This window comes from Crocodylus porosus, unplaced genomic scaffold (assembly GCF_001723895.1).
Source record: "Crocodylus porosus isolate Cpor-Errol unplaced genomic scaffold, CroPor_comp1, whole genome shotgun sequence".
In the NCBI taxonomy this organism is placed as follows: Eukaryota; Metazoa; Chordata; order Crocodylia; family Crocodylidae; genus Crocodylus; species Crocodylus porosus.
In genome coordinates this window covers 29,548,123-29,572,401 of record NW_017728911.1, presented here as the reverse complement: position 1 = coordinate 29,572,401, position 24,279 = coordinate 29,548,123, and the positions used below count along the sequence as shown (strand labels likewise).

Here is a 24,279-nt window from a genome sequence, read left to right as displayed (position 1 = left end):
TTTCAGGACTTCAGAAGTTATATGCAAGAGCCGCTGCATGAATGTTCAAGTCCCATCCTTGCCCCCTCACAAAGGGAGAGTGCCAAATAGATGGGAGGGACACAACTGTGGTGAGGGAGCCAAAGCAAACACCATCTCTAAGAAAAAGTTCTCCAGGTCTTTAAGATCTACATAGTGGGGTCAGGTCTTTGGCAGTGTCATGTAAAAAAATCTTAGCAGTATTTCAACCAAAGACTTTGTTAACCCCAAGAGATTTCCACCAGGGAATATAGATGTTCAAACCTGTGTCATCTGCTATAATCTAGTCCCTCTGGCTATACAGTTAGTGCTAGTTGTAAGGGCATGGCCTTGACTCATCAGTTATCCCTCAAAGCATAGTGCGCTAATACTCCCAGAATGAACAGTCGGAGAGGGACAATAGGTTTGTGACCGAATACTGCTCAGTACCCAGGTCTGCTAAAGAACCTCTCCACGAGCTAGGCAGAGTCTCCCAGTATCTCTGAGCTTGGGTTGGCAATCTGTGAAATGGGGGCAAGGATAGTTCCTTTCTCTGACCCTTTTGCTGGGTACTTCACTTTTTAGGGTAGAAGATGCACGTGTTGCTCAATGGGGATATGCTCTCCTTTTGAGGGGCTTTAGGTGCTAGAAATAACAATGTAGAGTCAGCACCAGGACAGTAAGCACTTTGCTGTTGTTTCAGCACTCCTGTCTGAGTGTGTCCTGTGCAGAGTTTCCTGCTGCCCCGAGTTGGGGAATGATCTCCGTTCTAGGGTTGCTGAATATTTTTTCCGTGGATATGAAGTGTAGGTGTGCCTGTGTACCCAGATAATAAGCAGTGAAAACCAGGTTGATTTTTCTCAACATTTCCCCCATTTTCCCATACTTTGTTTGGTCAGTTTTAGTTTCCCTCTTTATTTCACTGAAAAAAACCCCTGGAAATCTATTTTTATTGGTCACCTTAGGCATATGGGTTTTTTTTCAGAAGGAGAAAAAGTCTCAGAGTTAGAAGTTCCATTTTTTGGAAATGATAACAATGGATAAAATAATATAGTAAAAACATTTTGGAAATGGATAGAATAAAGCCATTTTTTAAAATCATTGTGAAAGTGGTCTTCATTTTCAGGAGAGAGGGGAAAAAAGATATTTTGGGGGAGTGGGTCCTTTTTAGCTGCTGATCGGTGTTCGAACAGTAGGAAACTCATGTTTCACTCTCTGCTATGCAGCCAGGATAAACTTAAGTAATGGAAAGGCCTTTTCACCCCTGGCCTCAGAACTCCCCACCCCCACCCCCTTGTAATTAAAGTTGAGATTCTCAGGTAATAAACTAACTCAAGCCAAAGGGACTCTAACATAATCACCAAATGCCAAGAGCTTCATGATAAAATAAGGCGAGTTGGCAATCCTGAGACTGCTGCAAGCTTGCAGCTTGGACTGCAATAATTTCTTGTTGGGAGGGATGCTTCACTGACTGTGTTAGTGTCTGAGCTACAAGAGTAGATTAGAAGGGAAGCTGGTTGCTTGTGGATGCCAGGTTGATTGAATGTTGCCCCATGAAGCCTCAGGAAGAGTTTTGCTTCTTTGCTGTCAGGCTACAAGTTACAGCACAGGGATTCTTTCCAGGCTGAACAGTGAAGAAGATCCCCTGTAATGCAAGTTACAGTGGCACTGACCCTGCTCCCGTTGAAACCAATGGCAACCCAACAAAATAAGGCCCCGGAAGCAGACACTGCAGATAATCCTTCAGCAATCGGTGTCAGTGATAATCCTACCCTGATGCTGGTGGGTAGGACTGGATCAGCCAATAGGCCCATTTCAGCCCTGTTATTTAGGAATAATCTGCAGGTTTTTCTAGGTGCAAAATTATAGAGCTGGGACTGAGCAGGCCATCTGGTTGTCTGACTAGCTGATCATCCCTGGGTGCTTTCTGATATGTAAAATTATATTTTAGGCAGATAATATATGTGCTTTTTGCATGTTAGTAATGAGCTAAATTGGCAGGTAATTGATACCCAATTTTGCTGGGCGTTCTGCCTCGAAATAGGGCTGAAGCTATAAAATCCTTTTTGATATTCATCGGCATAAATTCCACATAGTACCTGTGGTTAACCTAAACTCTGACTGGATGTTGCTGATAGCCTAGATGAAACGCTAGCTGGAAAAATCTGCATCTGTCATTAAAAGAGCTGGAGAACGCTGGCATTCAGAAGGGGTGATTATAGGGTAATTACACACATTCCAGACAGAGTTATTTCACCGTACAGTTCTGCAAAGACATAAGCATTGAGTCTCCAGGGTTTGTGCAGTCCTGGGTGTGTGTTTAATTGGAAACGCTGCCCCTTGTGGATTTTCATCCTATTCCTCAGCATTCATGCTCTCTGAGTCCTCCCCTCTCCTTCGCTGGTTAGTGGTGATGGTATAAATAATGCAGGACACTTGCTGTTGGGAAACAAACTGATCCCTGTGTATCAGGTCTTGGCAGTACAGTGCTGCAGACACAGGGAAGTGTAGGAGAACAGCGGTGAGGTTTAGTAGTGGAGTGGGAAGAAGCTGCAGGGAGCAATTTAAGTTAACAAACTGCTAAGATAACCCATTGGCTGAGGTGGCTGCATGCAGGATCCAAGGAAGTTAGTGCCCAACTCCCCTTGAAATAGGCTGCTTTAATATAGTGTCTATACAAGTGGTTCATGCTTTATTGTATGCCGGTCCCCTGCTCATGGTGATGCTTGTTGCTCTAAGGGTAAAGTTATGCCTTACACTTACACCATACTAAGGGCACTCAAAACATGAGTGTCTGCACACTGCAACTTGCTAACTCATGCTGGGTGTCCTCTGAGCATCTCAAAGTTATGCCACTTCAGGCAAGGGTTAACTCTGGGCTATGCTACCTAGCTTGTAACTTCACTTTTCTCCATGGAGATAAAATTAGCAATTCGCACTCCTCCAGCATCCCAGGATGCACAGCTCCCAGCACCACCTTCCATCCAGAGCAGGGATACAGCCTAGGTGTCCTGGCTTCTAGCCATACCCCTGCCTGCCATCTGTCTAGTGTCAAGTCAGAACTGCTCACAGGACCTAACTTTAACACTGGTTAATGTTCTAAAAATTGAGTATGGTCTAAGTGTATCACGTAACTTCACCCTTTAACTGCACCCTAAGTTCAGTTCTTTTGGGTGCTGACCACTTCAGGTCTGATCCAAATGTGGTTGAAGTTAAGCACACAGATATATGAAGCTGGGGAACAGAACTTCACGGTCAGGGCGGCTAGGATCTGGAACCAACTTCCAAGAGAAGTGGTGCTGGCTCCTCCCTGGGGGTCTTTAAGAAGAGTCTGGATGAACACCTTGCTGGGGTCATTTGACCCCAATAATCTTTCCTGCCATGGCAGGGGGTCGGACTAGTTGATCTACTCAGGTCCCTTCCGATCCTAGAAACTATGAAACTTTCCTAGATGTGAACCTTGCTGTTGTCTGGAACAGGACTAAGAAAGAATAAGAGAAACACTAGTCATTAGTGATAGCTCATTCCAACAGTGCCAAGAAATCCTAACTGAGGATTACAGTCCATTTGTACTGGGTGCTGGATAGTCATGTAACAACATCAGACCTTTCCCCAGAGATCATGCAAGCTAGGTAGTGGATGGGTTGCAACAGCTGGATGAAATAGGGTGTGGGAGTAGGTTGCAATAAAATGAATAGAATTTAGTTCAAAAGTGGAGGTTTGGGATTGTCAGGTGTCCAGCCAAGGCCAGAGTGTAAAGACCTTTAGGCTTCACAGTAGAGCTGGGTTTGGAAGCGGATAAAGTGGTGAGCTTATGAAGTGTGACATGGAGATTTTCTCCTGCGTGGGGTGGCTGGCAGCATAGAGGCATTCTCTGGAATAGTAAACAGGCCGGCCTTTGAGCCTGGTCTAGCTGACATTGCAGAGAGAGTATCAGATGTTAATTATGCACCTCTAATGGGCTGCAGTTATTTTCTCTAAGCTCATTTGTCTTTGAGGAGAAAAAAAAACATAAGTTACCAGGTAAATATGCTAAAGGCAAAATCTTCACCCCTTGAAGTCAGAAGTAAAATTCCCCCAGTCTCATTCCCACTATCTCTACTTTTCCCCCTTTTCTCCTGCTCCCATCTGTCTCTATCTAATGAATGCATTCTAAAGCGCCTGTTCCACTGATATCTGAATGTTCCTCTTTGCTTCCTGATTAACTTATCAAAGGTGAATAATAGTTTTATGGAGCATTGTTGCCTTCTGAGCCTTTTGCATTCTGGTTTTAAAAGAGAGAGCTGCTCTTCTGGTGATATACCCATCTTTTAATGGAGAAATTTCCAAATATTCCTCATGAAAACATGAAGAATATACGTAACAGTGCTGCCTATATTGACTTCGTATCTCTGCAAGCATCAGGATTGATTATTCTTCAAGGCCTGGGTCAATATTTACCTCTCGGATCAATAAATCCCGATTTTCATTTCTATGGGAGTCAATAGAAGCTTATAAAGACAATCTAAAGTTCCACTGAAAGTGAGAATATACTTAGCACCTGGTTTACACAAAGATTGACACTAGAGAGATGAATTAGATAGACAGACTAGAGGATGTGAAATGAGATTATTTGCCATGTAGATAGGTCAAGTCTTGTGCTTTGCTTTATAGAGGCAGACGTAGTGATGCAACCGTGTACAGTAACTACTCATGCTATGTTTTCTCACAAATTCTATAGTACAGATTTTGAATTTAAAGACACTACCTGATGATGAATTGCTTGGTAAAGTGCAGTTTTTAGTTCTTATGAGGATAGAAGTGAAATTCAGAAGTAAAAGAAACCTGACAAATTGCCCTGTTATTATGTCATAATTTTCCCTGAACTTGTAGGTTCCTGAGTTATGATGGCATCTTTACAGAGGTGTCATCTGTGCTGCAAATGGAGCCACAACAGTCCATCCCCCCCCCCACCTCTGAATTCTCCACCATTACATGGATTGTCAGAGTTTAGGGACAGATTCCAACCTGGGAGGTAAATTACAATCGGCTAACAAGGTGTGGAGGGCACTGTGGGCATGTCTAAATCTGAGTAGCAAAAACAAACTGGAAAAATGTCATTGTTTAACAATTAATTGACCCTCTAGTGTCACAAAACAGCCATTTCAAGAACCAGAAATCTTCTTGTGTTATGGAGCATGTTACACACACCTAGTATGTACTGCATATGGAGTATGTTAGCTGCATGTAACATTTGCACCACTGTCATCTAAGTTATAGAGTGTAAATCTATGTGAGATGTTTCCTGCAGAGCAGACTAATGAGCTCCACAGTAAAGTCTCAGCGTCTACATGTGTGGCTCTGTTAGAGTACATTAAATTGGTACTATTCTACAGTGGCATTATTTAGTGTGCTGCAATTCACGTGTAGACACTGATGGAGCTGGTGGGGGACAAGGTTGCTTTAGTGCCGGGGCTACCTGACAGCTAGTCCTGCACTGAAGCACTCTCATGCCCCAACCAACCCCTCCTCAGCACGTTGAGCCATGTTGGAGCAGCCCCGGACTGGCAGGATGGCCCTCAGACTCCCTGCCAGCTGGGGCTGCTCCACCCTGGCTTAATGTGTTGCAGTCCTGGGCGCACATGTAAATGTGGTGCCTGGGAGCAATAAACCCAGGTGCAAACTGTGTCAGAGTTTATTCATTCATATGACTTGCATGTATAGATGTGCCCAGGAGATGTAAATGTGGAGCAAACCACTGATGTAACATCCCTACACTAATTCAAATCACTTTACACCAGTGTAAAGTTACCCCACAAACAACCTGCAGTAACTCTATCTCTGCATAATTTGCTCTGGTGCACATGTGTGTCTGCAGCTGTAATCAAGTTCAGTCTACTATCGTGGGGTTGCTGCTTGCTCAAGCTGTTACCTGCTTCTCCACTGCCTACTAGTTGCAATGCATGGGGACAGCAGCCTACAGTCTGCTGCTCCACTATAAACTGGTCACCAGTCCACTCTGGAGTCCACTGTAATTTTTGCTGCTGTGCAAACCAATGGAAATTACACTGATCTAAATGTTCCATGGGTCTTGACTCATAACCATCGCTTCCCCTTTTATATTGTCTCTAGGTTTTCTGTGACTACCATGGCCACTCCCAGAAGAAGAATGTGTTCCTCTATGGATGCAGCGTCAAGGAGACGTTATGGCAGGCAGGCTGCACTGTTGACACAGCGGTGGTCACAGAGGATGTTGGCTACAGGGTAGGATTTCATGGTGCAGTGTACACATGCGCGCACTCACACACACACACACACACACGGAGTCTATTGGGGATTGGTCTTTTCCACAAAGTCTGGAACAAAGTGTGCTCTTCCCCACTGTCCAGAGAAACACAGAGCTGGTGGTTGGACCAAAGTGCATGCAGACAAGGAGACACATCACCTGTAAATGGAACTGTGATGGAAATGCCACCTAACTAATGGCAACAGATATAGAATAATAGAATCGTAGAAAATTAGGGTTGGAAGGGACCTCAGGAGGTCATCTAGTCCCACCCCCTGCTCAAAGCAGGACCATCCTCAGGAGGCTTGTCAGTGAGGCCCTAAGGGACCACGACCACAGGGGGAAGGGAGTTCAGGAAGAGTGGTTGCTTCTCAAGAGAGCGATCCTCAATGCACAAGCTAAGTCTATTCCATCTTGGAGGAAAGGCAGCAAGAGGGCACAGCAGCCCCCCCTGGCTCTCCAGGGATCTAGCAGACCTCCTGAGGCTAAAAAGAAAGTCCTACAAAGCATAGAGGATGGGATTCACCTCCAAGGAGGAATATTCTGCACTGGTCCAGTCCTCCAGGGAGCAAACCAGGAAAGCCAAGGCTCCAACTGAACTCCAAATAGCTTTGAACATCAAGGACAATAAAAAGTCCTTCAGACATGTGGGGAGCTGGAGGAAAAGCAAGGACAACATTGGACCCCTGCTGAACCAGGTGGGACAGCTGACAACTCATGCCCAGGAAAAATCCAACCTATTAAATGGGTACTTTGTGTCAGTCTTTCATCAGTCCCATGGGATGCTCATGCCCACCATGGGACAGGGAGGTCTGGGTGAGGGAGATCCCCTGCCCTCCATCAATGCTGACCTCGTGAAGGAACAATGACAGATTGGATACCTTCAAGTCAGCCGGCCCTGACAATCTACACCCCAGGGTACTCAAGAATGGCTAGCATTATAGCCCAACCCCAGGCACAGATCTCTGAGAGCTTCTGGCGCTCTGGTGTAGTGCCCAAAGACTGGAAGAAGGCTGATGTGGTGCTGATCTTCAAGAAAGGAAGGAAAGTGGATCCAGCCAACTATAGGCCCATCAGCCTGACTTCTATCCTGGGAAGATCTTAGAAAAGTTTATTAAAAAGGGCATCCTTAATGGACTGGCTGATGCCAACATCCTGAGGGATAGCCAGCATGGGTTTGTTGTGGGTAGGTCTTGCTTGACCAAACTCATTTCCTTCTAGGACCAGGTGACCTACCACCTGGACAAGGGAGAAGAGATTGATGTCATATATCTTGACTTGAAAAAAGCCTTCGATCTGGTATCCCATGATCACCTCTTGGTGAAATTGGACAATTGTGGCCTTGGGTCCACCACGATCCACTGGCTGGAGAACTGGCTTTGTGGTCAGACCCAGAGGGTGGTAATTGACAGAAGTCAATTGTCATGGTGCCCTGTGACCAACGCTCTGTCCTTGAACTCATATTGTTCAACATCTTCATTAATGATGTGGACATTGGACTCAGAAGCGGACTCGCCAAGTTTGCTGATGGCATCAAACTTTGGGGCAAAGCATCCACGCCAGAAGACAGGCAGGTGATCCAGGCTGACCTGGACAGGCTCAGCAAATGGGTGGACAAGAACCTGATGGTGTTTAACACCAAATGCAAGGTTCTTCACCTTGGGAGGAAAAACCTGCAGCATCCTTATAGGCTCAGCAGTGCTACACTGGCTAGCATTATGGAAGAAAGAGACTTGGGGGTCGTCATTGACCACAAGATGAACATGAGCCTGCAGTGTGATGCTGCAGCTAGCAGAACGACCAAAACGCTGGCTTGCATCCATAGATGCTTCTCAAGCAAATCCCGGGACGTCATTCTCCCCTTGTACTCGGCCGTGGTGAGGCTGCAGCTGGAGTACTGCGTCCAGTTTTGGGCTCCACAATTCAAAAAGGATGTGGAGAAGCTTGAGAGAGTCCAGAGAAGAGCCACGCACATTCAGAGGTCAGGAAAACAGACCTTACGATGACAGGCTGAGAGCCATGGGACTCTTTAGCCTGGAAAAGCGCAGGCTCAGGGGTGATCTGATGGCCATCTATAAGTTTATCAGGGGTGACCACCAGGATCTGGGGGAACATTTGTTCACCAGAGCGCCCCAAGGGATGGCAAAGTTGAGCAGTTATAAACTACTGCAAGACCGTTTCAGGTTGGACATAAGAAAGATTTTTTTTCTGTCCGAGCTCCCAAGGTCTGGAACAAGCACCTACATTGAACACCTTCAAGAGTAAATTGGATGCTTATCTTGCTGGGATCCTATGACCCCAGCTGACTTCCTGCCCTTTGGGCAGGGGGCTGGACTTGATGTTCTTCCAAGGTCCCTTCCAGCCCTAATGTCTATGAAATATGAAATCCTCAACTAGATCATCCCAGCCAAAGCTTTGTTTATCCGGGTCTTAAAATCCTCCAAGAATGGAGATCACACAACCTCTGGGTAACTTCTCTTGGTAACATGTGCTGACTCAGATAGCCATGTGTTTTTTGTATGTGTGAACCCTAATTTTGCATAACGTTTCTCATTTAGCCCTTTATAATAACATTAGAAATGTGCCAGTGGGTGTTGCACTATTGAATTCAGTTACCCTGCCCATTGAGGATAAAACCAAGGGCCTATGTCTGCTTTGCACTACACACATTTTCTCCTGCTGAAAGAAGTGGGCATCAAACAGGACAAAGGCAGCATTGGCTTAGACCCCACTGCTATAAACATAATTTCCCTCACTGTGTTTCTAGTGACAGGACTCCTAATATAGACTGCATTTGAAAATCCTCCTCTCTTTTTCAGACATGCTGTTTATTCACACTTCACACCCTTAGAAGGTGAAGCCTGACTAGATTTAGTTTTACTCTGTGGGTTTATTTAGCACTGCTGGCCTGGCTTCAGCATGAGGATGTGTGCTGGAGACTGCTGACAGCTAAAGGGAGGCATTGAAGGAGTCTTGAAGAAACTTCAATTTGTATTAGAAGAAAACATGTTACTTATAGTAAAAATAGGAGACTGTTGTTCCTACCTTGGCCATCCATTGGCTGTGGGACTTTGGGCAGCTTAGTGTACCTACTTACACCTCATTTCCAAAATTCAATGTGGCATAATCAAAGCTGGGGAAAAAAACAGTTCCATTTTGTGAAAAATGTTCTGGTTTTGAAGTTTGGTTGTATTACAATATGAATAAAATAGAAGCAGGAGAGAAGTCTCCATTCCAGGATGGCTAAATGGCCTGGTGGTTAAATCACTAGCTTAGGGTATAAGAACCCAAGGTGGAAGTCTCTGCTCTGATCATGTGGGACAGATAAAACTAAAACTGGGGTCCCTCATGTTGGCTGGTTGAGAGTCAATGGGTCTCTCCATCTCTGAGTAGAAACCACTAGGACCTGAGACACCTACCCAATGGGAATTTCCTCTGAAATGATGCATTGCTTTGAACAATTTTCATTTGGGCAACTTAGCCTTCTTCAGTGAGGGAGTGGGGAGAGAAAATTTTGCAAATCTTCTCTTCCTTATTTTTTTGAACATCTTCAGTATTTGCTTCTAATTGTGCTCATAAACAGCTTAGTAAACTTTGCCATGGAAGAAGTTAAACCCCCCCTTGTTAGTTCTGTGCTAGTTCTGTTGCACGATTTGCACCTTTCCAGAGCAAACGGCAGCCACTCTCCCTCCTTTAAGAATGCCTCATATTTCTCATTAATCTTACAGTCCCATCCAGGGGGAAGATTTCCCAGCAGGGAAATACTGCAGTGCTCCTTGCAAGCTTTCCTTTAGCCAAATCTCTTGCGTCTCACAAGGGGAATGGGGAGACAGCGTATAGTCAGCAGGAAGCTTGAGAAGGCTGGGGACAGTCAGGGGACACATGAGCAAAATTGAAACGCTACCTTCAGCATCTGGAGTGTGTTTGGAAACTGCAGTGATTGAACAGGAGCAAGCCACTGCTCCCATCCAAATGTACAAGGCAGGTATTGCCTGTTCCCCAGATTAAACATGCATATTGCTTCCCCTAGTTCAGCGGTCGGCAACATTTTCTGGTTGTGGGCTGGAATAGCCCAGCTCTGGTTCAAACCAGTCCAGCTAGAACCTGGCTGCTGCCAGCGCTCTTTCCTGTCACCTCTTCTCTTTGTCACTCGTCTACCCAGCTGCAACATAGCCCAGGCAAAGCCTTTACCACCAAGCATTGCCATGGCCCAGTGCGACTGAAACCTCCCCTCTGTGGCCTGGGTCCAGTGACTCCAAGGGCTGGATCTGGCCAGCCATACATTGCCTACTCCTGTTCTAGATGGGATCCAATAGGGGGTTAGGCTGTTAAATTAGAGGGAGATTGGACATTGAGAGGTGGCTGTTGAGTAAAGAATTCAAGCTGGGCTTCTCATATCAGTTCAAGGGAGTTTGATGCCCAAATCCTATTGAATAGCAATTATAGTTGAACACCTAATTCATTTAGGCTCCTTTAAAAAGCGCATCTAAATGTTCCCCAGAAAGAGTATTGTATAAAAGAATTGCTCAGGTATGTAGGGATGAAGAAGGCCAAAGTGCAATTGGAGTTGCAGCAGCAAGGGATGCGAAGGGTAACAAGAAGGGTTTCTACAAGTATGTCAGCAAGAAGAGGAAGTTCAGGGAAAGTGTGGGTCCGTTACTGAATGGGGGAGGCAACCTAGTGACAAACGATTTGGAAAAGGATGAAGTGCTCATTGCCTTTTTTACCTCTGTCTTCACAGGCAAGGTCAGCTCCCAGACTACTGCACCTGGCAGCACAGTTTGGAGAAGTGGTGAGGAGCCAACAGTGGCAAAAGAACAGTTTAGGGACTGGTTAGAAAAGCTGGATGTGTACAAGTTCATGAGGACAGACACAGTGCACCTGAGAGTGCAGATGTGATTGGAGAGCCACTCACTGGCTGTTATCTTTGAAAACTCATGGCAGTCAGGAGAGGTTCCAGATGATTGGAAGCAGGCATATATAAGGCCCATCCTTAAGCAAAGGAAAAAGAAGGATCCAGGGAACCACAGAGCAGTCGGCCTCACCTGAGTCCCTGGAAAGATCATGGAGCAGGTCCTTAGGGAATCCATTTCTAAGCATTTGAAGAAGGTGATTAGAAACAGTCAGTATGGATTCATCAAGGGCAAGTCATGCCTGACCAACCTGATTGCCTTCTGTGATGAAAAGCATGGCTTTGGATGCAGGGAGAGCAGTGAATGTGATATACATTGACTTCAGCAAGGCTTTTGATACGGTCTTCCACAGCATTCTTGAAAGCAAGCTAAGGGATTATAGGTTGGATGAATGTACTGTAAGGTGAATAGAAAACTGGCTGGATCATCAAGCTCAAAGGGTAGAAATCAATGGCTCAATGTCTAGCTGGCAGGCAGTCTCAAGTGGAGCACCCCAGGGGTTGGTGCTGGGATCAGTTTTGTTCAATACCTTCATCAATAATCTAGAGGATGGGATGGAGTGCGCCCTCAGCAAGTTTACAGATGACACCACGCTGGCAGAAATAGCAGATGCACTGGAGGGTATGCCAAGATTCAGAGACTCCTTGACAAATTGGATCAAAAGAGGAGGATTGAACCAAAAGAAATCTTACGAGGTTCAATAACAAGAAGTGCAAAGTCCTTCACTTAGGATGGAACAATCCCACATGCCAGTGAAGACTTGGGACCAACTGGCTAAGCAGCAGCTCTGCAGGAAAGGACCTGGGGGTTATAGTGGACAATAAGCTGGATATAAGCCAACTGTGTGTCCTTGTTGCCAAGAAGACTAATGGCATACTGGGCTGCATTGGTAGGAGAATTGCTAGCAGGTCAAGGGAAGTGATTTTTCCCCTCTATGCTGCACGGCTGAGGCCACATCTGGAGTACTATGTCCAGTTTTGGTTCTCCCACTGCAGAAAACTATGTGGACAAACTAGAGAGAGTCCAGTGGAGGGCTACAAAATATTAGGGGGCTCGGGCACATGAATTTTGAGGAGAGTCTGAGGGAACTGAGCTTTTTTCGTCTGGAGAAGAGAAGACTGAGGGGAGATTTAATAGTGGCCTTCAAGTAACTGAAGCGGGGATCCAAAGAGGATGGAGCTGGACTGATTTCAGTGGTGGCCAAAAACAGAATAAGGAGCGATGGTCTCAAGTTGCAGCAAGGGAAGTTTAAGTTAGATATGAGGAAAACTTTTTCACCAGGAGGGCAGTAAAGCACTGGAACAGGTTACCCAGAGAGGTGGTGGAATCTCCATCCTTTGAGGTTTTTTAAACACAGCCAGACAAAGCCTTAACTGAGATGATCTAGTTGGGGATGGTACTTCTGTGGGCAGGGAGTTGGACTAGATGACCTCCTGAGGTCCCTTCCAACCCTCATTTTCTATGATTCTGATACAATCCTAATGAGTGAGGCCTGGCCTGAATTAGGGTGTGTGGAGTGCCAGGCTGCTATGGGACTAAGCATGGAGTTGGCATGTGGTGCAAAGTCTGAGGCTGGAAGACAGTGGGACAGAAGGACAGAGACCAGAAGGCCCATGAGGCTGCTGCAGGTCAAATAGCCCTTCCTACATGTGTCAATGGCTCATGCCTGACCCTTGATTGATACTTATGAACAGGACCTTTTGTTACCATATAATGAGACTTTGGCCTGCATGGATGGTATACCGGATGTGGCATCAAAATAATCAGTGCCTGGCTCCAAAGAGGCCAATGAAGAAGGAGACCATGGTCCTTAGCTTCTCTCTTATCCAGGCTATATGGTGAACTGTGGATCAGTTTCTGTGTATAGAGGCATACTGCCCTTCTGCTATCCATACGGGACCTAGCCTGTGGGTGAAAAGAACTCCCGGTCAAATTGCTTCATTACTATTAAGATACCCGTTAGTGGCTTGTTTAATTTTAAACGTGAGATTGAAAGATAATTAACAGGAAAAATAAATAGAGAAGAAAGAACCATTAGTGTGAAATCGAAGAACGCTGGTAAAATAAAAAAAAATATTAAATTCAGATTTGCTAATGCTCGCAAGTGAGTCCTACACACAGAGGACTCTGTTACCTGCTAGCATTTTTATTTAATTAAATGTAAGAGACTGATTAGACATACAATTTCAGTTCTTTTAAAAAGCTAAATTGGCTTGGGAATCTGTTTATGGCACTTCAAAAACATAAATCTGGGTGTTGGTTCAGATAAGGGCAAAATGGGAACAATCCAAAATGTTCACCTATAGCTTAAGCCATTATCTCAGTTTTCCTGAGGTTTATCAACATTTGGTTGATGTGTGCCTGTACACCTGTGCGTGTCTATAATCCCAATTCAACCTGCATCTAGGAAGTAGTTCATGAGAACATATCACTTAGCGATTCCCACATGGCTGAGATAATTTTGGATGCTGAATGTAAACTAAGACACTGAATCTAGGAGGTTGTGTTTGTTGCACATGAATATGAAAAGGAGAGTTTTACAGCTAAACCTGATTATTGGGCATCTTAAAATTTGAGAACTATTTCTGGCAGTGACACTGATTCACCATGACACCTTGGACAAGTCCATGGGTTATTTCTGTACTTCAGTTTCCTCAACTGTAAAATGTGCTTAATAATACTTCAGTGATATAGTAGGTGTTTGGAAGGTGAGTTCATTAGCAGTTATAGACTTTGAGTTATAGACATTGAGATCTTCAGCTAGAATATGCTAGAAAAATCCAGTGTAGTATTGTTGTTTTATATACAATCAAAGGCATTAAGAAGGATGTTACCAAGGACTTTTAGCTAGAAGTTTTTGGGTTATACAAGATGCATCTTGGAAAATATTGAAGGTCCCCATTCTTCTTCATTCCCAGTTTTAGCCAAACCCAATATTCTCCCGAAGTGTTGTGAACACAAACCAGATAGGACTGAACGACAAAGAACTGGACAGTGAACTGACTAGCAATGGAAGGAGGAACTGACTAGTCTGGTTTTTCTGGAGATACAAAAATAAACAGCTTTTTGGTAAAATGGAACCTGCTTTGTAGAAAAAAGTTTCTTTCCTTTCTTTTTTGTTTTCCTTTTCACTTGTAGGGAACAACACTCTGCTAGCATAGACTGTGTTTAGTTATATCATGATAGGATTTGTCTCATAATTTCTAACTTGATGGTCCCCACCTTTAAATACTTGATCTGCTGGCAATACTCCTACTAATGCAGCCCAGTATGCTGTTAGCCATTGGTAACAAGGGCACACTGCTAACTGATAAATAAGATATAACTACGTGTAGACCAATATATTTAGGCTGGAAGTGGTTAAAGTTTTTCACAGGAATAAGTTTTCAGTGAAAAATGCAGTTTCCACATGATCGAAATTTTAATTTTACCAATTTTGTTTTGTTTTGATCCAAGCAATCTAAACGAAATATTTCATTCTGCATCCTTTCATCCTGAATTGGCATACTTCAGTTGGTTTCCCTGACCCAAAATGTTTTCTTACAAGCTAGTGCAACACAACCCAGTCCAGGGTGACCCTCTCTCCTATGGTCTGAGCTCCTTGAAGGAAAGTATGTCTACTAATGCAACAAGGCTCCCTCTCATACCAGGCTGCATGGTGGATTGTGGGAAAGGTGATCCAGCCAACAAGCCTGGCCCATAGGAAAGAACAGGGGTATCAGGTAGGGATGTGTGAAGCAGGCTCTATTCAGTTCGGATTCGGCCTGAATCAGGGACAGTGATTCGATTTGTTGATTCAGATCACTGTCCCTGATTAGATTTGGTGGAATCTGAAGATTTGATGCTGATTCGGAGAATCAGTGATTCAGACATAGACCCAGCTTTAAAAGTTTTTTCCACGTACCTTGAGGTAGCAGGCACAGCTCATGATGGCTGCAATGCTAGGGTGCATGGAGCGTCCCACAGGAGTGTGGGGGGGCCTTCCACATACTTTCGGTCCACTTCCAAGTCTGCTGGGGAGCACATTATGGGCCCCCCCCACGCCTCCCTGGCTCGGCGATCGGCCACAGGGGGACCCTGGGTGTGCCCCCCAGACCCAGGAGGCACCAGTCACTGGGCCAGGAGGGCATGGGGGTGGAGGGTCTTGCGTGCTCCCTGGTGGACCCGAAAGTGGACCAGTGCTTCTGGTCCACTTCTGGGTCTGCTGCCAAGCGTGCTGGGGAGCCCCCTGCACTCCTGTGAGACACTCCATGTGCCCCAGCATCGCAGCATTCACAAGCCACCTGCCTCCTAGAGGTATGTAGAAAAAACATGTAAAGCTGTCTCTATGGCTGAATCTCCGAATCGATTCGGAGAGATTAAGGGTCCTTTGATTTGATTAGGATTTGGAGATTTGGCCACCGTATTGGACTGAATCTCTGCTGAATTGAATCGGGGACGGACATTTTGCACAGCCCTAGTATCAGGTTGCTTAAAAATGAGTCCCAGGAGGCTTATACCACAAACAGGCTTATACCACAGTGCAGGGTACTGGTGAATTGACTCAAAATTCAGATTTTTGAGTAATTTAAATCAAAACAAAACATATTGATTCAAGAATGTCAAAATGTCTCATTCTGATTGAAAATCAAGTAAAAACAATCAGATTTTAGGCCTCAGTTGAGAGGAAAACAAGCGTTGATTATCAGGAATCACCAGGAAATGGATATTAGAATTTTCACACAGCTCTCTTTGGTGTTAGAGCAAGAATAATTATGTAAATTTGTTAATTATCAATAGACAAATAAATATGTATGTATACATGAGTGTATACATACACATACACAGCTGCCTGTCTATTTAGCTGTCAAATTTGTATTCACATTTCTGTTATTACTTTGTTGTAGACCCTCCCCAAAATCCTGGATAAAGTGGCCGCTCCATTCATCATGAGCAGCTGCAGTTTCCTTGTGGAGAAGTCCCGTGCATCGACAGCCCGAGTGGTTGTGTGGCAGGAGATTGGTGTGCTGAGGAGCTACACAATGGAAAGCACATACTGTGGCTGTAGTCATGGGCTCTACAAAGTGAGTACCTCTGTTGAGAAGACCGTCCCTTTCCTCCTTTCTTTTGTGGTGCCCGTTTTAATTTGCTGCTTGGAGCTTGGGTCACAGTTTCGTGATTCCCTGAGCCCTTTAGTGGAGTGAGTTCCTGAATATTTGCTGGAATTCCTTGCCATTGCTTGAGAGTGCACAGAAGTTTCCAAATTTGCCTCTGCAGCTGTGTGCCAGTCACCCCTTGACTTGTTCTCTTCAGTGACATGGTACACCATCCACTCTCCAGCCCCACTTCACAGAGAAAGAAACAAAGCCTGGTTCTTGTCTCTCATGCTGTAGTGTAAATCAGGACCAAATCCTTAGATTACAGGGGGGTAAAAAGAGTGTACATCTTTGGGAATCCAACCCCAGATCAGATGCTTTTTGGGTTTCATGACTCAGGAGGAGTCTTTTTGAAATGAAACAATCTCACATCTGCTTCATTGTAGAGAAGAAGTGTTAAGGTTGTGGCAAAATGCTGTCACAGCCTCCTCCTGTTACAGCCTTCCCCTTGCCCCGGGGGTAGTCTGTTCCTCCTCTCTATCTCATATGTCTATGTCTCTGGTTGTTGAGCAACCCACTCAGCCTGCATGACAGGCCCCAGCTGGAAGTGCGGAAGAATTGTCTCATCACCTGTCTGTCAATTTGCTTACCACGTTCACTGTGGTGGGCAGGAGCCGTCCTCCCCCCTCCATCTGTTTCGGGTAACCCTGAGTTGTAACCCGAGCTGGAGGCATTGCTGAGGGAAGGGGAGCCTGCTCCTCCTCCTGTCAGGTTCCCTGCCTACCTGCAGGTCATGTGAGTAGTTATCTCACCTGTCTGTCAACCTGGTTGTCTGGGTCACCCTAGCCCCTATTGTTTGGGCACCTACCTCATGGCAAGGGGGCAGGGGCCCACACCACCAGGTGACCAGTATTGCTTTTAAAACTAATTGGTTGGCATAAGAAACGCCTGCCTGATTGAACCTGGAAGGAGAGGTCACTTGAAAGCACCAGGCATCAGCCAACGGGGCTGCTTCTGGTGGGGACTTAGTGATGAGGTCACAACAGGGATATATAGGATCCCTTCTTCCTGGAAGGGGAAGAGGCATCTTGAAGAGACATTTCTGGCAGAGCCATGCTGGAGAGAGCCCTGATGGAAAGCAGGGAGAGAGCTCACGGGCTGGAGCCCTAGGCTCTGGGGGCGGGATGGGGACAACAGCTGAACTACTGTCGCTGTCTCCCTTCCTCTCTTTTAACTGGTCATACTACAAACTACCTGCCTCCTGAGGAAAGCTCAATCTACATCTGGATGATATTTATGAGTAAACTACTTGAAACCTATCTAGATATATAGTTTGCAGTACAGCAGATGCATAATCAACAGGTACCTAGCCACACTGTTTGCTCTAAGGTTATTCTTTGATATTGCTCTATCCTGTACCCTACCCCAAACCTACTCCCTGTAACCAACAAATTTCTCCATTGTTCTAAGCATGGTGAACTGGCTAGGAGAGGGAGAGGGGCATGCCTGTGTGTCCCCTTGGTTCGGCTGACTAAGAGAGACCAGTATTTGTGCTCCGGGCCAAGAGAAGCACCCCAAGTTCCTGCAGTGGGTCGATCACCCTCACGGTCTACAAGGCCTGTATATCCCAGGGGGCACAGGGCCATGCACAGACCGAGACTCCTGGGTGGTGGCAGCAGTGATCCCAGGCTCATGGATGTGCTCTGGGAAGGGGGTCAGCTGGGTGTGAGGTGCTCTACGGAGGCACTCGGAGCCTGGTAGGTGGTCACGGGCAGTGAGGTGGGTGGTTCAGCACAGTAGTACCCCCTGCTGGCCCACCACAAAGGCCTTCCTGGTTTTCCATATAGTTCTTGTTAAACTTCGTAATCAGCTCTACTTGCCCAGTTACATTTCTGCATTATTCCTAAAGTGACCATAAGACCGTGATGCTGGAATGCTAAAGTGGCCCTTGTAGCTCCTATGATTACCATGATCTGATTAGAATTATTTGACATCTCTGTGGTATATATTATAATTGTATTGCTGGCAAGGGATTTTACAGCTAACCAGTGGGAAGTAAAGCCATCACATAAATCAGACAGCTTTCTCAACTATATTACTAACAACACTGGCAGCTACAGGAGAGTGTAACAGAATTTGAGTTCCTTGGCTTGCTCTGCCCCTACGCCCTGCAGGTATCGTGTAAATAAAAGTCTCTGTGATAGTGGGCTTTGTAAAGTCCCATCTTATTTTTTAAAGGGAAGATGATGGCCTGATTGTTTCAGCTCACTCTCAGACTTCCTAACTCGAGAAACAAAAACTCTGTTTCCCCTCTTGTGGCTACATGGGCCGTCTTTTTACTCATCGGTAACTCTCTGCTTCTAAGGAATCGTTTGAATTCAGACAGCAGCATCTGCTATCAAATAACAGTGAGATGAAAGAGCATTCTGGGTAACGGTATGCAAATGAGAACACCTGTGCTATACTTTACACATGCAGTTGTTCTTGTTTGATACTAAATGTACTGTAATGAAGCTGGCTTCATCAGCTCAGCCCCATGTGAACACATAAGGCTTGGTTTTTAGAAGATATTTCCTTTGGTCCATCCCTAAGGGTCTGAGGAAAACAAAAAAAACCAAAAAGGAATTGGATAAATTCTTGGAGGAAAGGGGCATAAGTAGCTATTAAGTGCAGGAATTAGGGATACAGCCTCTGAAAGAAATCTTCCTAGACCTTAAGTGCTGGAGGCTGCAAGTAAGGGCTGAACAGTAGGGAAAAAAACCCAGAAAAAACCATGGTCATACCAAGTTCAACCCCCCTTCCAGCATCCACTCCCTGCCATTGTGTGACACAGGATACAGGACAAGATGGACCTATGGTCAGACCCATTAAATGGCAGTTCTTATGTTCTTAATACTTGTGAGTTGAGCTAATACCTTTTTTCCCACCAAGCAGTATGTGAGACAAGCATTTGGGCATTGAGTGTGGAGACTGTGTGTGGAAGAGCTGCCTCCTTGTAATTGTTCATGTGCCTGCAATTACTTTGTGGTAAGTGAAAGCTTAGCTGTGCTTCATTCTGGGATAAACTGCCTGGTTTAGCTTTCACATATTGCAGGATAATTGCAGACACACAAGCAGTTACCAGGAGTCAGCACATCCACAGAGAGTCTCTTTCTCTCGTTAAATGTCTTTAATTTGCTTTCTTGTTCATGGTCTTAAATAATTATAGGGTGCTACAGATGTGGCAAGAGCACTCTTCTTTCTGAATCAGTATTGGTCTAATATCCTGGGTTGGGGCTAAAAGGACTATTGTGCCCTGGCAGGTAGTATTATCATTTCTGTAGGAGTGGGGGAGTTTCTCCTTCTTAGAGTGCATCTACATTGCAGTCAAATGAATGATTGCAGCTGCTGTAGACATAGCCATGCTAACATAGAGTGTGCAGCACAGGTACCAGTAACAGTGTGAGAATATTGTAAGAGCAGCATTATGGAGTTCAGGATACATATAGCAGTGTTCAGAATATGGTTACTGGATGTGTTTTGCTATCTGTTCTCAGCTTGGCATTGCTGCAGCTACATTTTATTGGTGCCTGAGGTGGCTAGTCCGAACCCTGGAGAGCTTGTAAGTTTGGAGAGTGTAATTACCCAGTTTGGCTGGAGCAACACCCTCTATTCTTCTAAAAAGTGCTAGCTGAGATTGGGACTTCACTTTTAAATCTTGCCTAAATGATAGTGGGCAGAATCCTGACTCCACTGAAGTCAGTGGTAAACTCCTTTTGATTTCACCCTAGGATTTCATCCGATACCTGAGTGACCAGAACATGATATAAAGCATGGTGGACCACCATCATCCAGTAGGTCATTATCCTGATCTCATAGCTCCTGTGGTCCTTGACCCACCCTTGCTTGGTTTGTGAAGTCAGACCCATCCTGGCACAAGGGGAGCAGGACAATTGAGTGAAACCACTAAATAAATGCTGCATTTTGGCATCTAATTCTGTGTTGTTTCACTGTGCCATCTGAGTGTCCTATGTATATACTAGAGGCACTTTGGGGCAAGCAGAAGTACCCAGCAATGCCACACCTGGCTCTCCTTTAACAATACTTTGAAATATATGAAACACCTCGTTTTGTTTTGTTTTGTTTTGTTTTCCCCATCACCACTGAATAACTGAGCAGAACCACTGGCAGCAAGCATAGGGATCAGAGTAATTTTACATGTGAGGGCCTGTCACACAAGAAGGAATTGAATCCAGTTTTTTGTAGCCCATAAGGAGCTCTATGAGCTATAAAAGCAGTATAGAAATTTCCGTTCTGAACATATTGCAAATGATTTCTGTATGTTGGAAAGCAGAGTCCCAGTTGGATCATGAGGTTATTATTCTAAGGTCATCTTTCCATTTTTTTGTTTAGCATTACCATTTATCCCAAAGATGGAGGACTATTAAATATGCCCAGGAGGGGGATTTCTTCCTTCCATCGTAAGAATATAAATATTTTTGCAGTTTCTCTGGTTAAGGCAGCTTTAAAGTAGTTCCAATCATTTCTCCCCCAGTACACTAAGCACCTGATTTGTTAGTATTGAAATGAAATATTATTTCTTACACTGACATTTATGTTGGAGCTACATAAAGGAGAATAAGCTATTTCCTTCAAATAATTGATATTAATAGCTTATTCCCCCTTCTATTTTGCAGTCTTTAGTAGGGTCTTGTTTGTTTGTTTGTTTTTTGATTTAGGCTCCTAGTGCTATTTCTTAATGGGGGGAACAGAGATTTAGTGGCTTAGTTCCACGTAATGCTCCAGTCCCACCCACCGAGCTGAGACTCGCCCATTAGAGTCTGTCAGTGCTGAGGCTATTGAGCTATACACTGTAAATAAATCACCCAGTGGGCTATATTTTTTTCCAGAGGTCTCAAGCTGGACACTGGTTATGTGGCTGCAACTTTGGGCCCACAATGTGTGGATATTATTGGATTTAGAGAGGTATTTAGGCAGTAAAACATCGATATCCTAGGACTTGAGTTCTCCATGAATTGCACCTGTAGTTTTGCATCCCCATTTTATAATGGATGGTTTAAAAAAACAGATTCTAATAGTGACCCCTCCAACAGCTCTCTCTCCTGGGCTAGCAAGTCCTTTGGGTTTTGAAGGTTTTACTCTTGACGCACTTGATACACACCAACTAAAACTTACACACCTCAGTTTAAAGAGAGGAGAAACAGAGGCTTGGAGGATTGAAGTCACTTATCAAGGGCCATGCAGAGAGTCAGTGGCATAGTTATGAGTAGGACACCATGTGCCTTGAATCCCAGGTCCCTCCCTGTAAGCATTAACCCTAAAATCCCTTCCCCTTTGAATATGATGCAGGTAGTCCATGCCATTTAATATTACTCTTATTATCACTGACACCTTACGTGTACTTACTCAGAAAGCTCTAGTAGACATTTAATAAAGGGTAGAGGAAGACCTAAAAAGCTCCTCTAGATATTATAAGACAATCTACCTGATGGAAAATAAGAAGTTGTTTGTTGCATGTGGATGGCAAGTGAAGCCACCTATACCCTGGAGCAGAGTAGCAAAATGAATACGTTAAAAGAAAATCTAATATTTGTGGTGTGGTGTGGGGGTCCAGGGAAGACATTGTGAAAGAGGTTCCAGGATAGGTTTCCTGTCTTGAACTGATATTCTGAAACCCTCATAAAATGGTTTGTTGTGTCAAAGATAAGGAAGGAGTTTGCACTTATGATATTCTAATGAGAATCAAGAGTGACCCCGACCTCATTTAAAAGTCACTTGACTTCAAATGGCTCAGAATAAAAAAAGATGGTTTATCTCTGTCGAATCGCCCTGTCTCTGTGATCAATGGAAATGCAATAAGCCAGCTGCCCTTAAGGAAGAGAAACATAAAACCAAAGAAACTATTGATCTTCACTGAGATTTTATTCAACCTAAAAAGAAGGGGAAAAACCCACCTCAACCCTTTTTCATTTTGTCTAGATTGCCAGATTGAGTTTTATAAAAGCAATGTCTCCATTCAAAAGATGCTAAAAACAAAAGTAGTGGATTTCCATGGGGATTCTCCTTCCCACTCTTCCCTGCTTAAAACCCTCTGGTTGAAACACAAAAACAATCAGAAAAAAGCCTCTCACCATTCCATCGCCTGCATGACTACTGAGCGCTCAGCCTGGTCCCCCAACTCAGGAATCCTTTCTGGAGCTTAGCTCAAGACTTTGTATTGCAACCTCCTATTTTCTAATATATAGACGCCCCTTTTCATCTATGTTTATGTGACAAGGGATTCAGAAGAGGCCTTCTGAAAAACTTTTACCCATCCTGACAGGGATCGCTGAGTCACTGTCTCAGTGGAATCAAGAAATTGAGTCTCCAGTGGAGTATTTTATAGTTTTCATGAATTTCTCATGGCTTTTATTTCACACCCTTGCATATTAATACATCTCTGCCATTTCCATATAGCACAAGGTTATTCAATATCATGTCACCTGGCATTATGCCTCGCTGCTATAACGTGCTATTTGGTTTCATGCTCTATCATATTGCAGAAGATTATTTAATATCATGCCATACTATGTCATACTGTGCTTGCCACCATTTTTCTATGCCACTGTACCCTCTTGCACTGGACCATACCGCACTGTTCAGTCGCATGCCGTACTCTGATTCTATGCAATGCTATCATAGCCCCATATATTTCAAGTCCATGATACGCTGCAGCATGCTATACCACGCAGTGCCATACCATGTTGAAACAGAATATTGCCCAGCACATGTGCCTGATGAAGGATATAAATCAGTAAGGAAATGATTTCAGCCTCATGCTTTGAAGGGATTATTATAAACAACAGGGAGTAACACAAATGAGTTTTAAAATGATTACAGATATCTTGACAGCGCCCTTTGAAGTAGATTTTACACATGATAAGGATCCACCTTTGAAGAGAGCCTTTGGGAGAGCTGAGGAAGAGGGGGTATGCTGCTCAGCCTACTGCTTTCGACTCGTAGAAATTGAACAGCTTCAATTTTCTCATCGGTTTTGAGTAGAAGAGGAAAGATCCACCATTTTGCAATAGGGTGCAGATGATGGGAGCATCAGACAGATGGAGCATAGCAAAGTTATCCTATAAAACATCTCTGTCAAAAGAAGACAGAAGGAGCCTGGGGAACATTCCTCCTAAGAGGTGACATTTCCATCACAAAGGCTTCCCCTGTCATATCTTTAGCCACTCCAGGCTTTGGGTGATGTGATAAAAGCTGCAAACGATAGAAGCACTCCCAGAGAACTTCAAGAGGGTAAATCGATTTAAAGGACTTGTCACAATTCTCCACTGCTCTGCACTTTGCACAGTCAAGTCCATCAATAAGAAGTGGGTATAAGATGCTACCCAGGCAGAATATCAGTGCTTGACACTTGATTTGTTGGCTAGTGTAGAATGAGTTCAGAATAATTTGCAAAATTTAGAAATAGCTGGGAAGCTCACTATGGCTCGGTTACCTTTCTGAGAGAGACGTCACAACCTTTACTGATCATTCAAGTGCTTATGACTGGATTAAAAAAGAACATTGAGTCCAAGTATCACATGAACGCTCAAATTTTTGGGCATCAACTGCCTGTGTTCATGTAAAGCAAGGAATAGAGTTTGCTTCCTTCATCTCCAAAATGCGAGCTGGAGCACTGTAAGCAACAGAAGAGAGGGTATCTGCCTGATAGGGTCTTCTTTCAAGTAGTTGGGCACAGGAGAGCACCACCAAGGGAATCACTATGACATTGTGCCTGCCTATACTTGGAGCAATGACATAATCAATCAGGCCCAGTATTTTATAGTTTATAGATGGGTGCATTGAGGGACAGAGGAATGAAGTCACTAGGTCAGCATCCCATAATTTTTTCATAGATTTCATAGACATTCGGGCTGGAAGGGACCTTGTAAGATCATCGAGTCCAGCCCCTCCGCCCAAAGGGCAGGAAGTCAGCTGGGGTCATAGGATCCCAGCAAGATAAGCATCCAATTTACTCTTGAAGGTGTTCAAT

General features: G+C 44.5%; 1 protein-coding gene across 1 annotated transcript in view; it reads left to right on the top strand.

Annotated features, from left to right (window-relative positions):
* The window catches only part of AGBL1 (ATP/GTP binding protein like 1), a 265,668-nt gene that overhangs the window by 203,658 nt on the left and 37,731 nt on the right, over nucleotides 1–24,279 (top strand). The window contains exons 19-20 of the mRNA XM_019533180.1: nucleotides 6,109–6,240; nucleotides 16,062–16,238. Coding sequence (XP_019388725.1) covers nucleotides 6,109–6,240; nucleotides 16,062–16,238 — 309 coding nt within the window. The remainder of the gene's footprint in view (nucleotides 1–6,108; nucleotides 6,241–16,061; nucleotides 16,239–24,279) is intronic.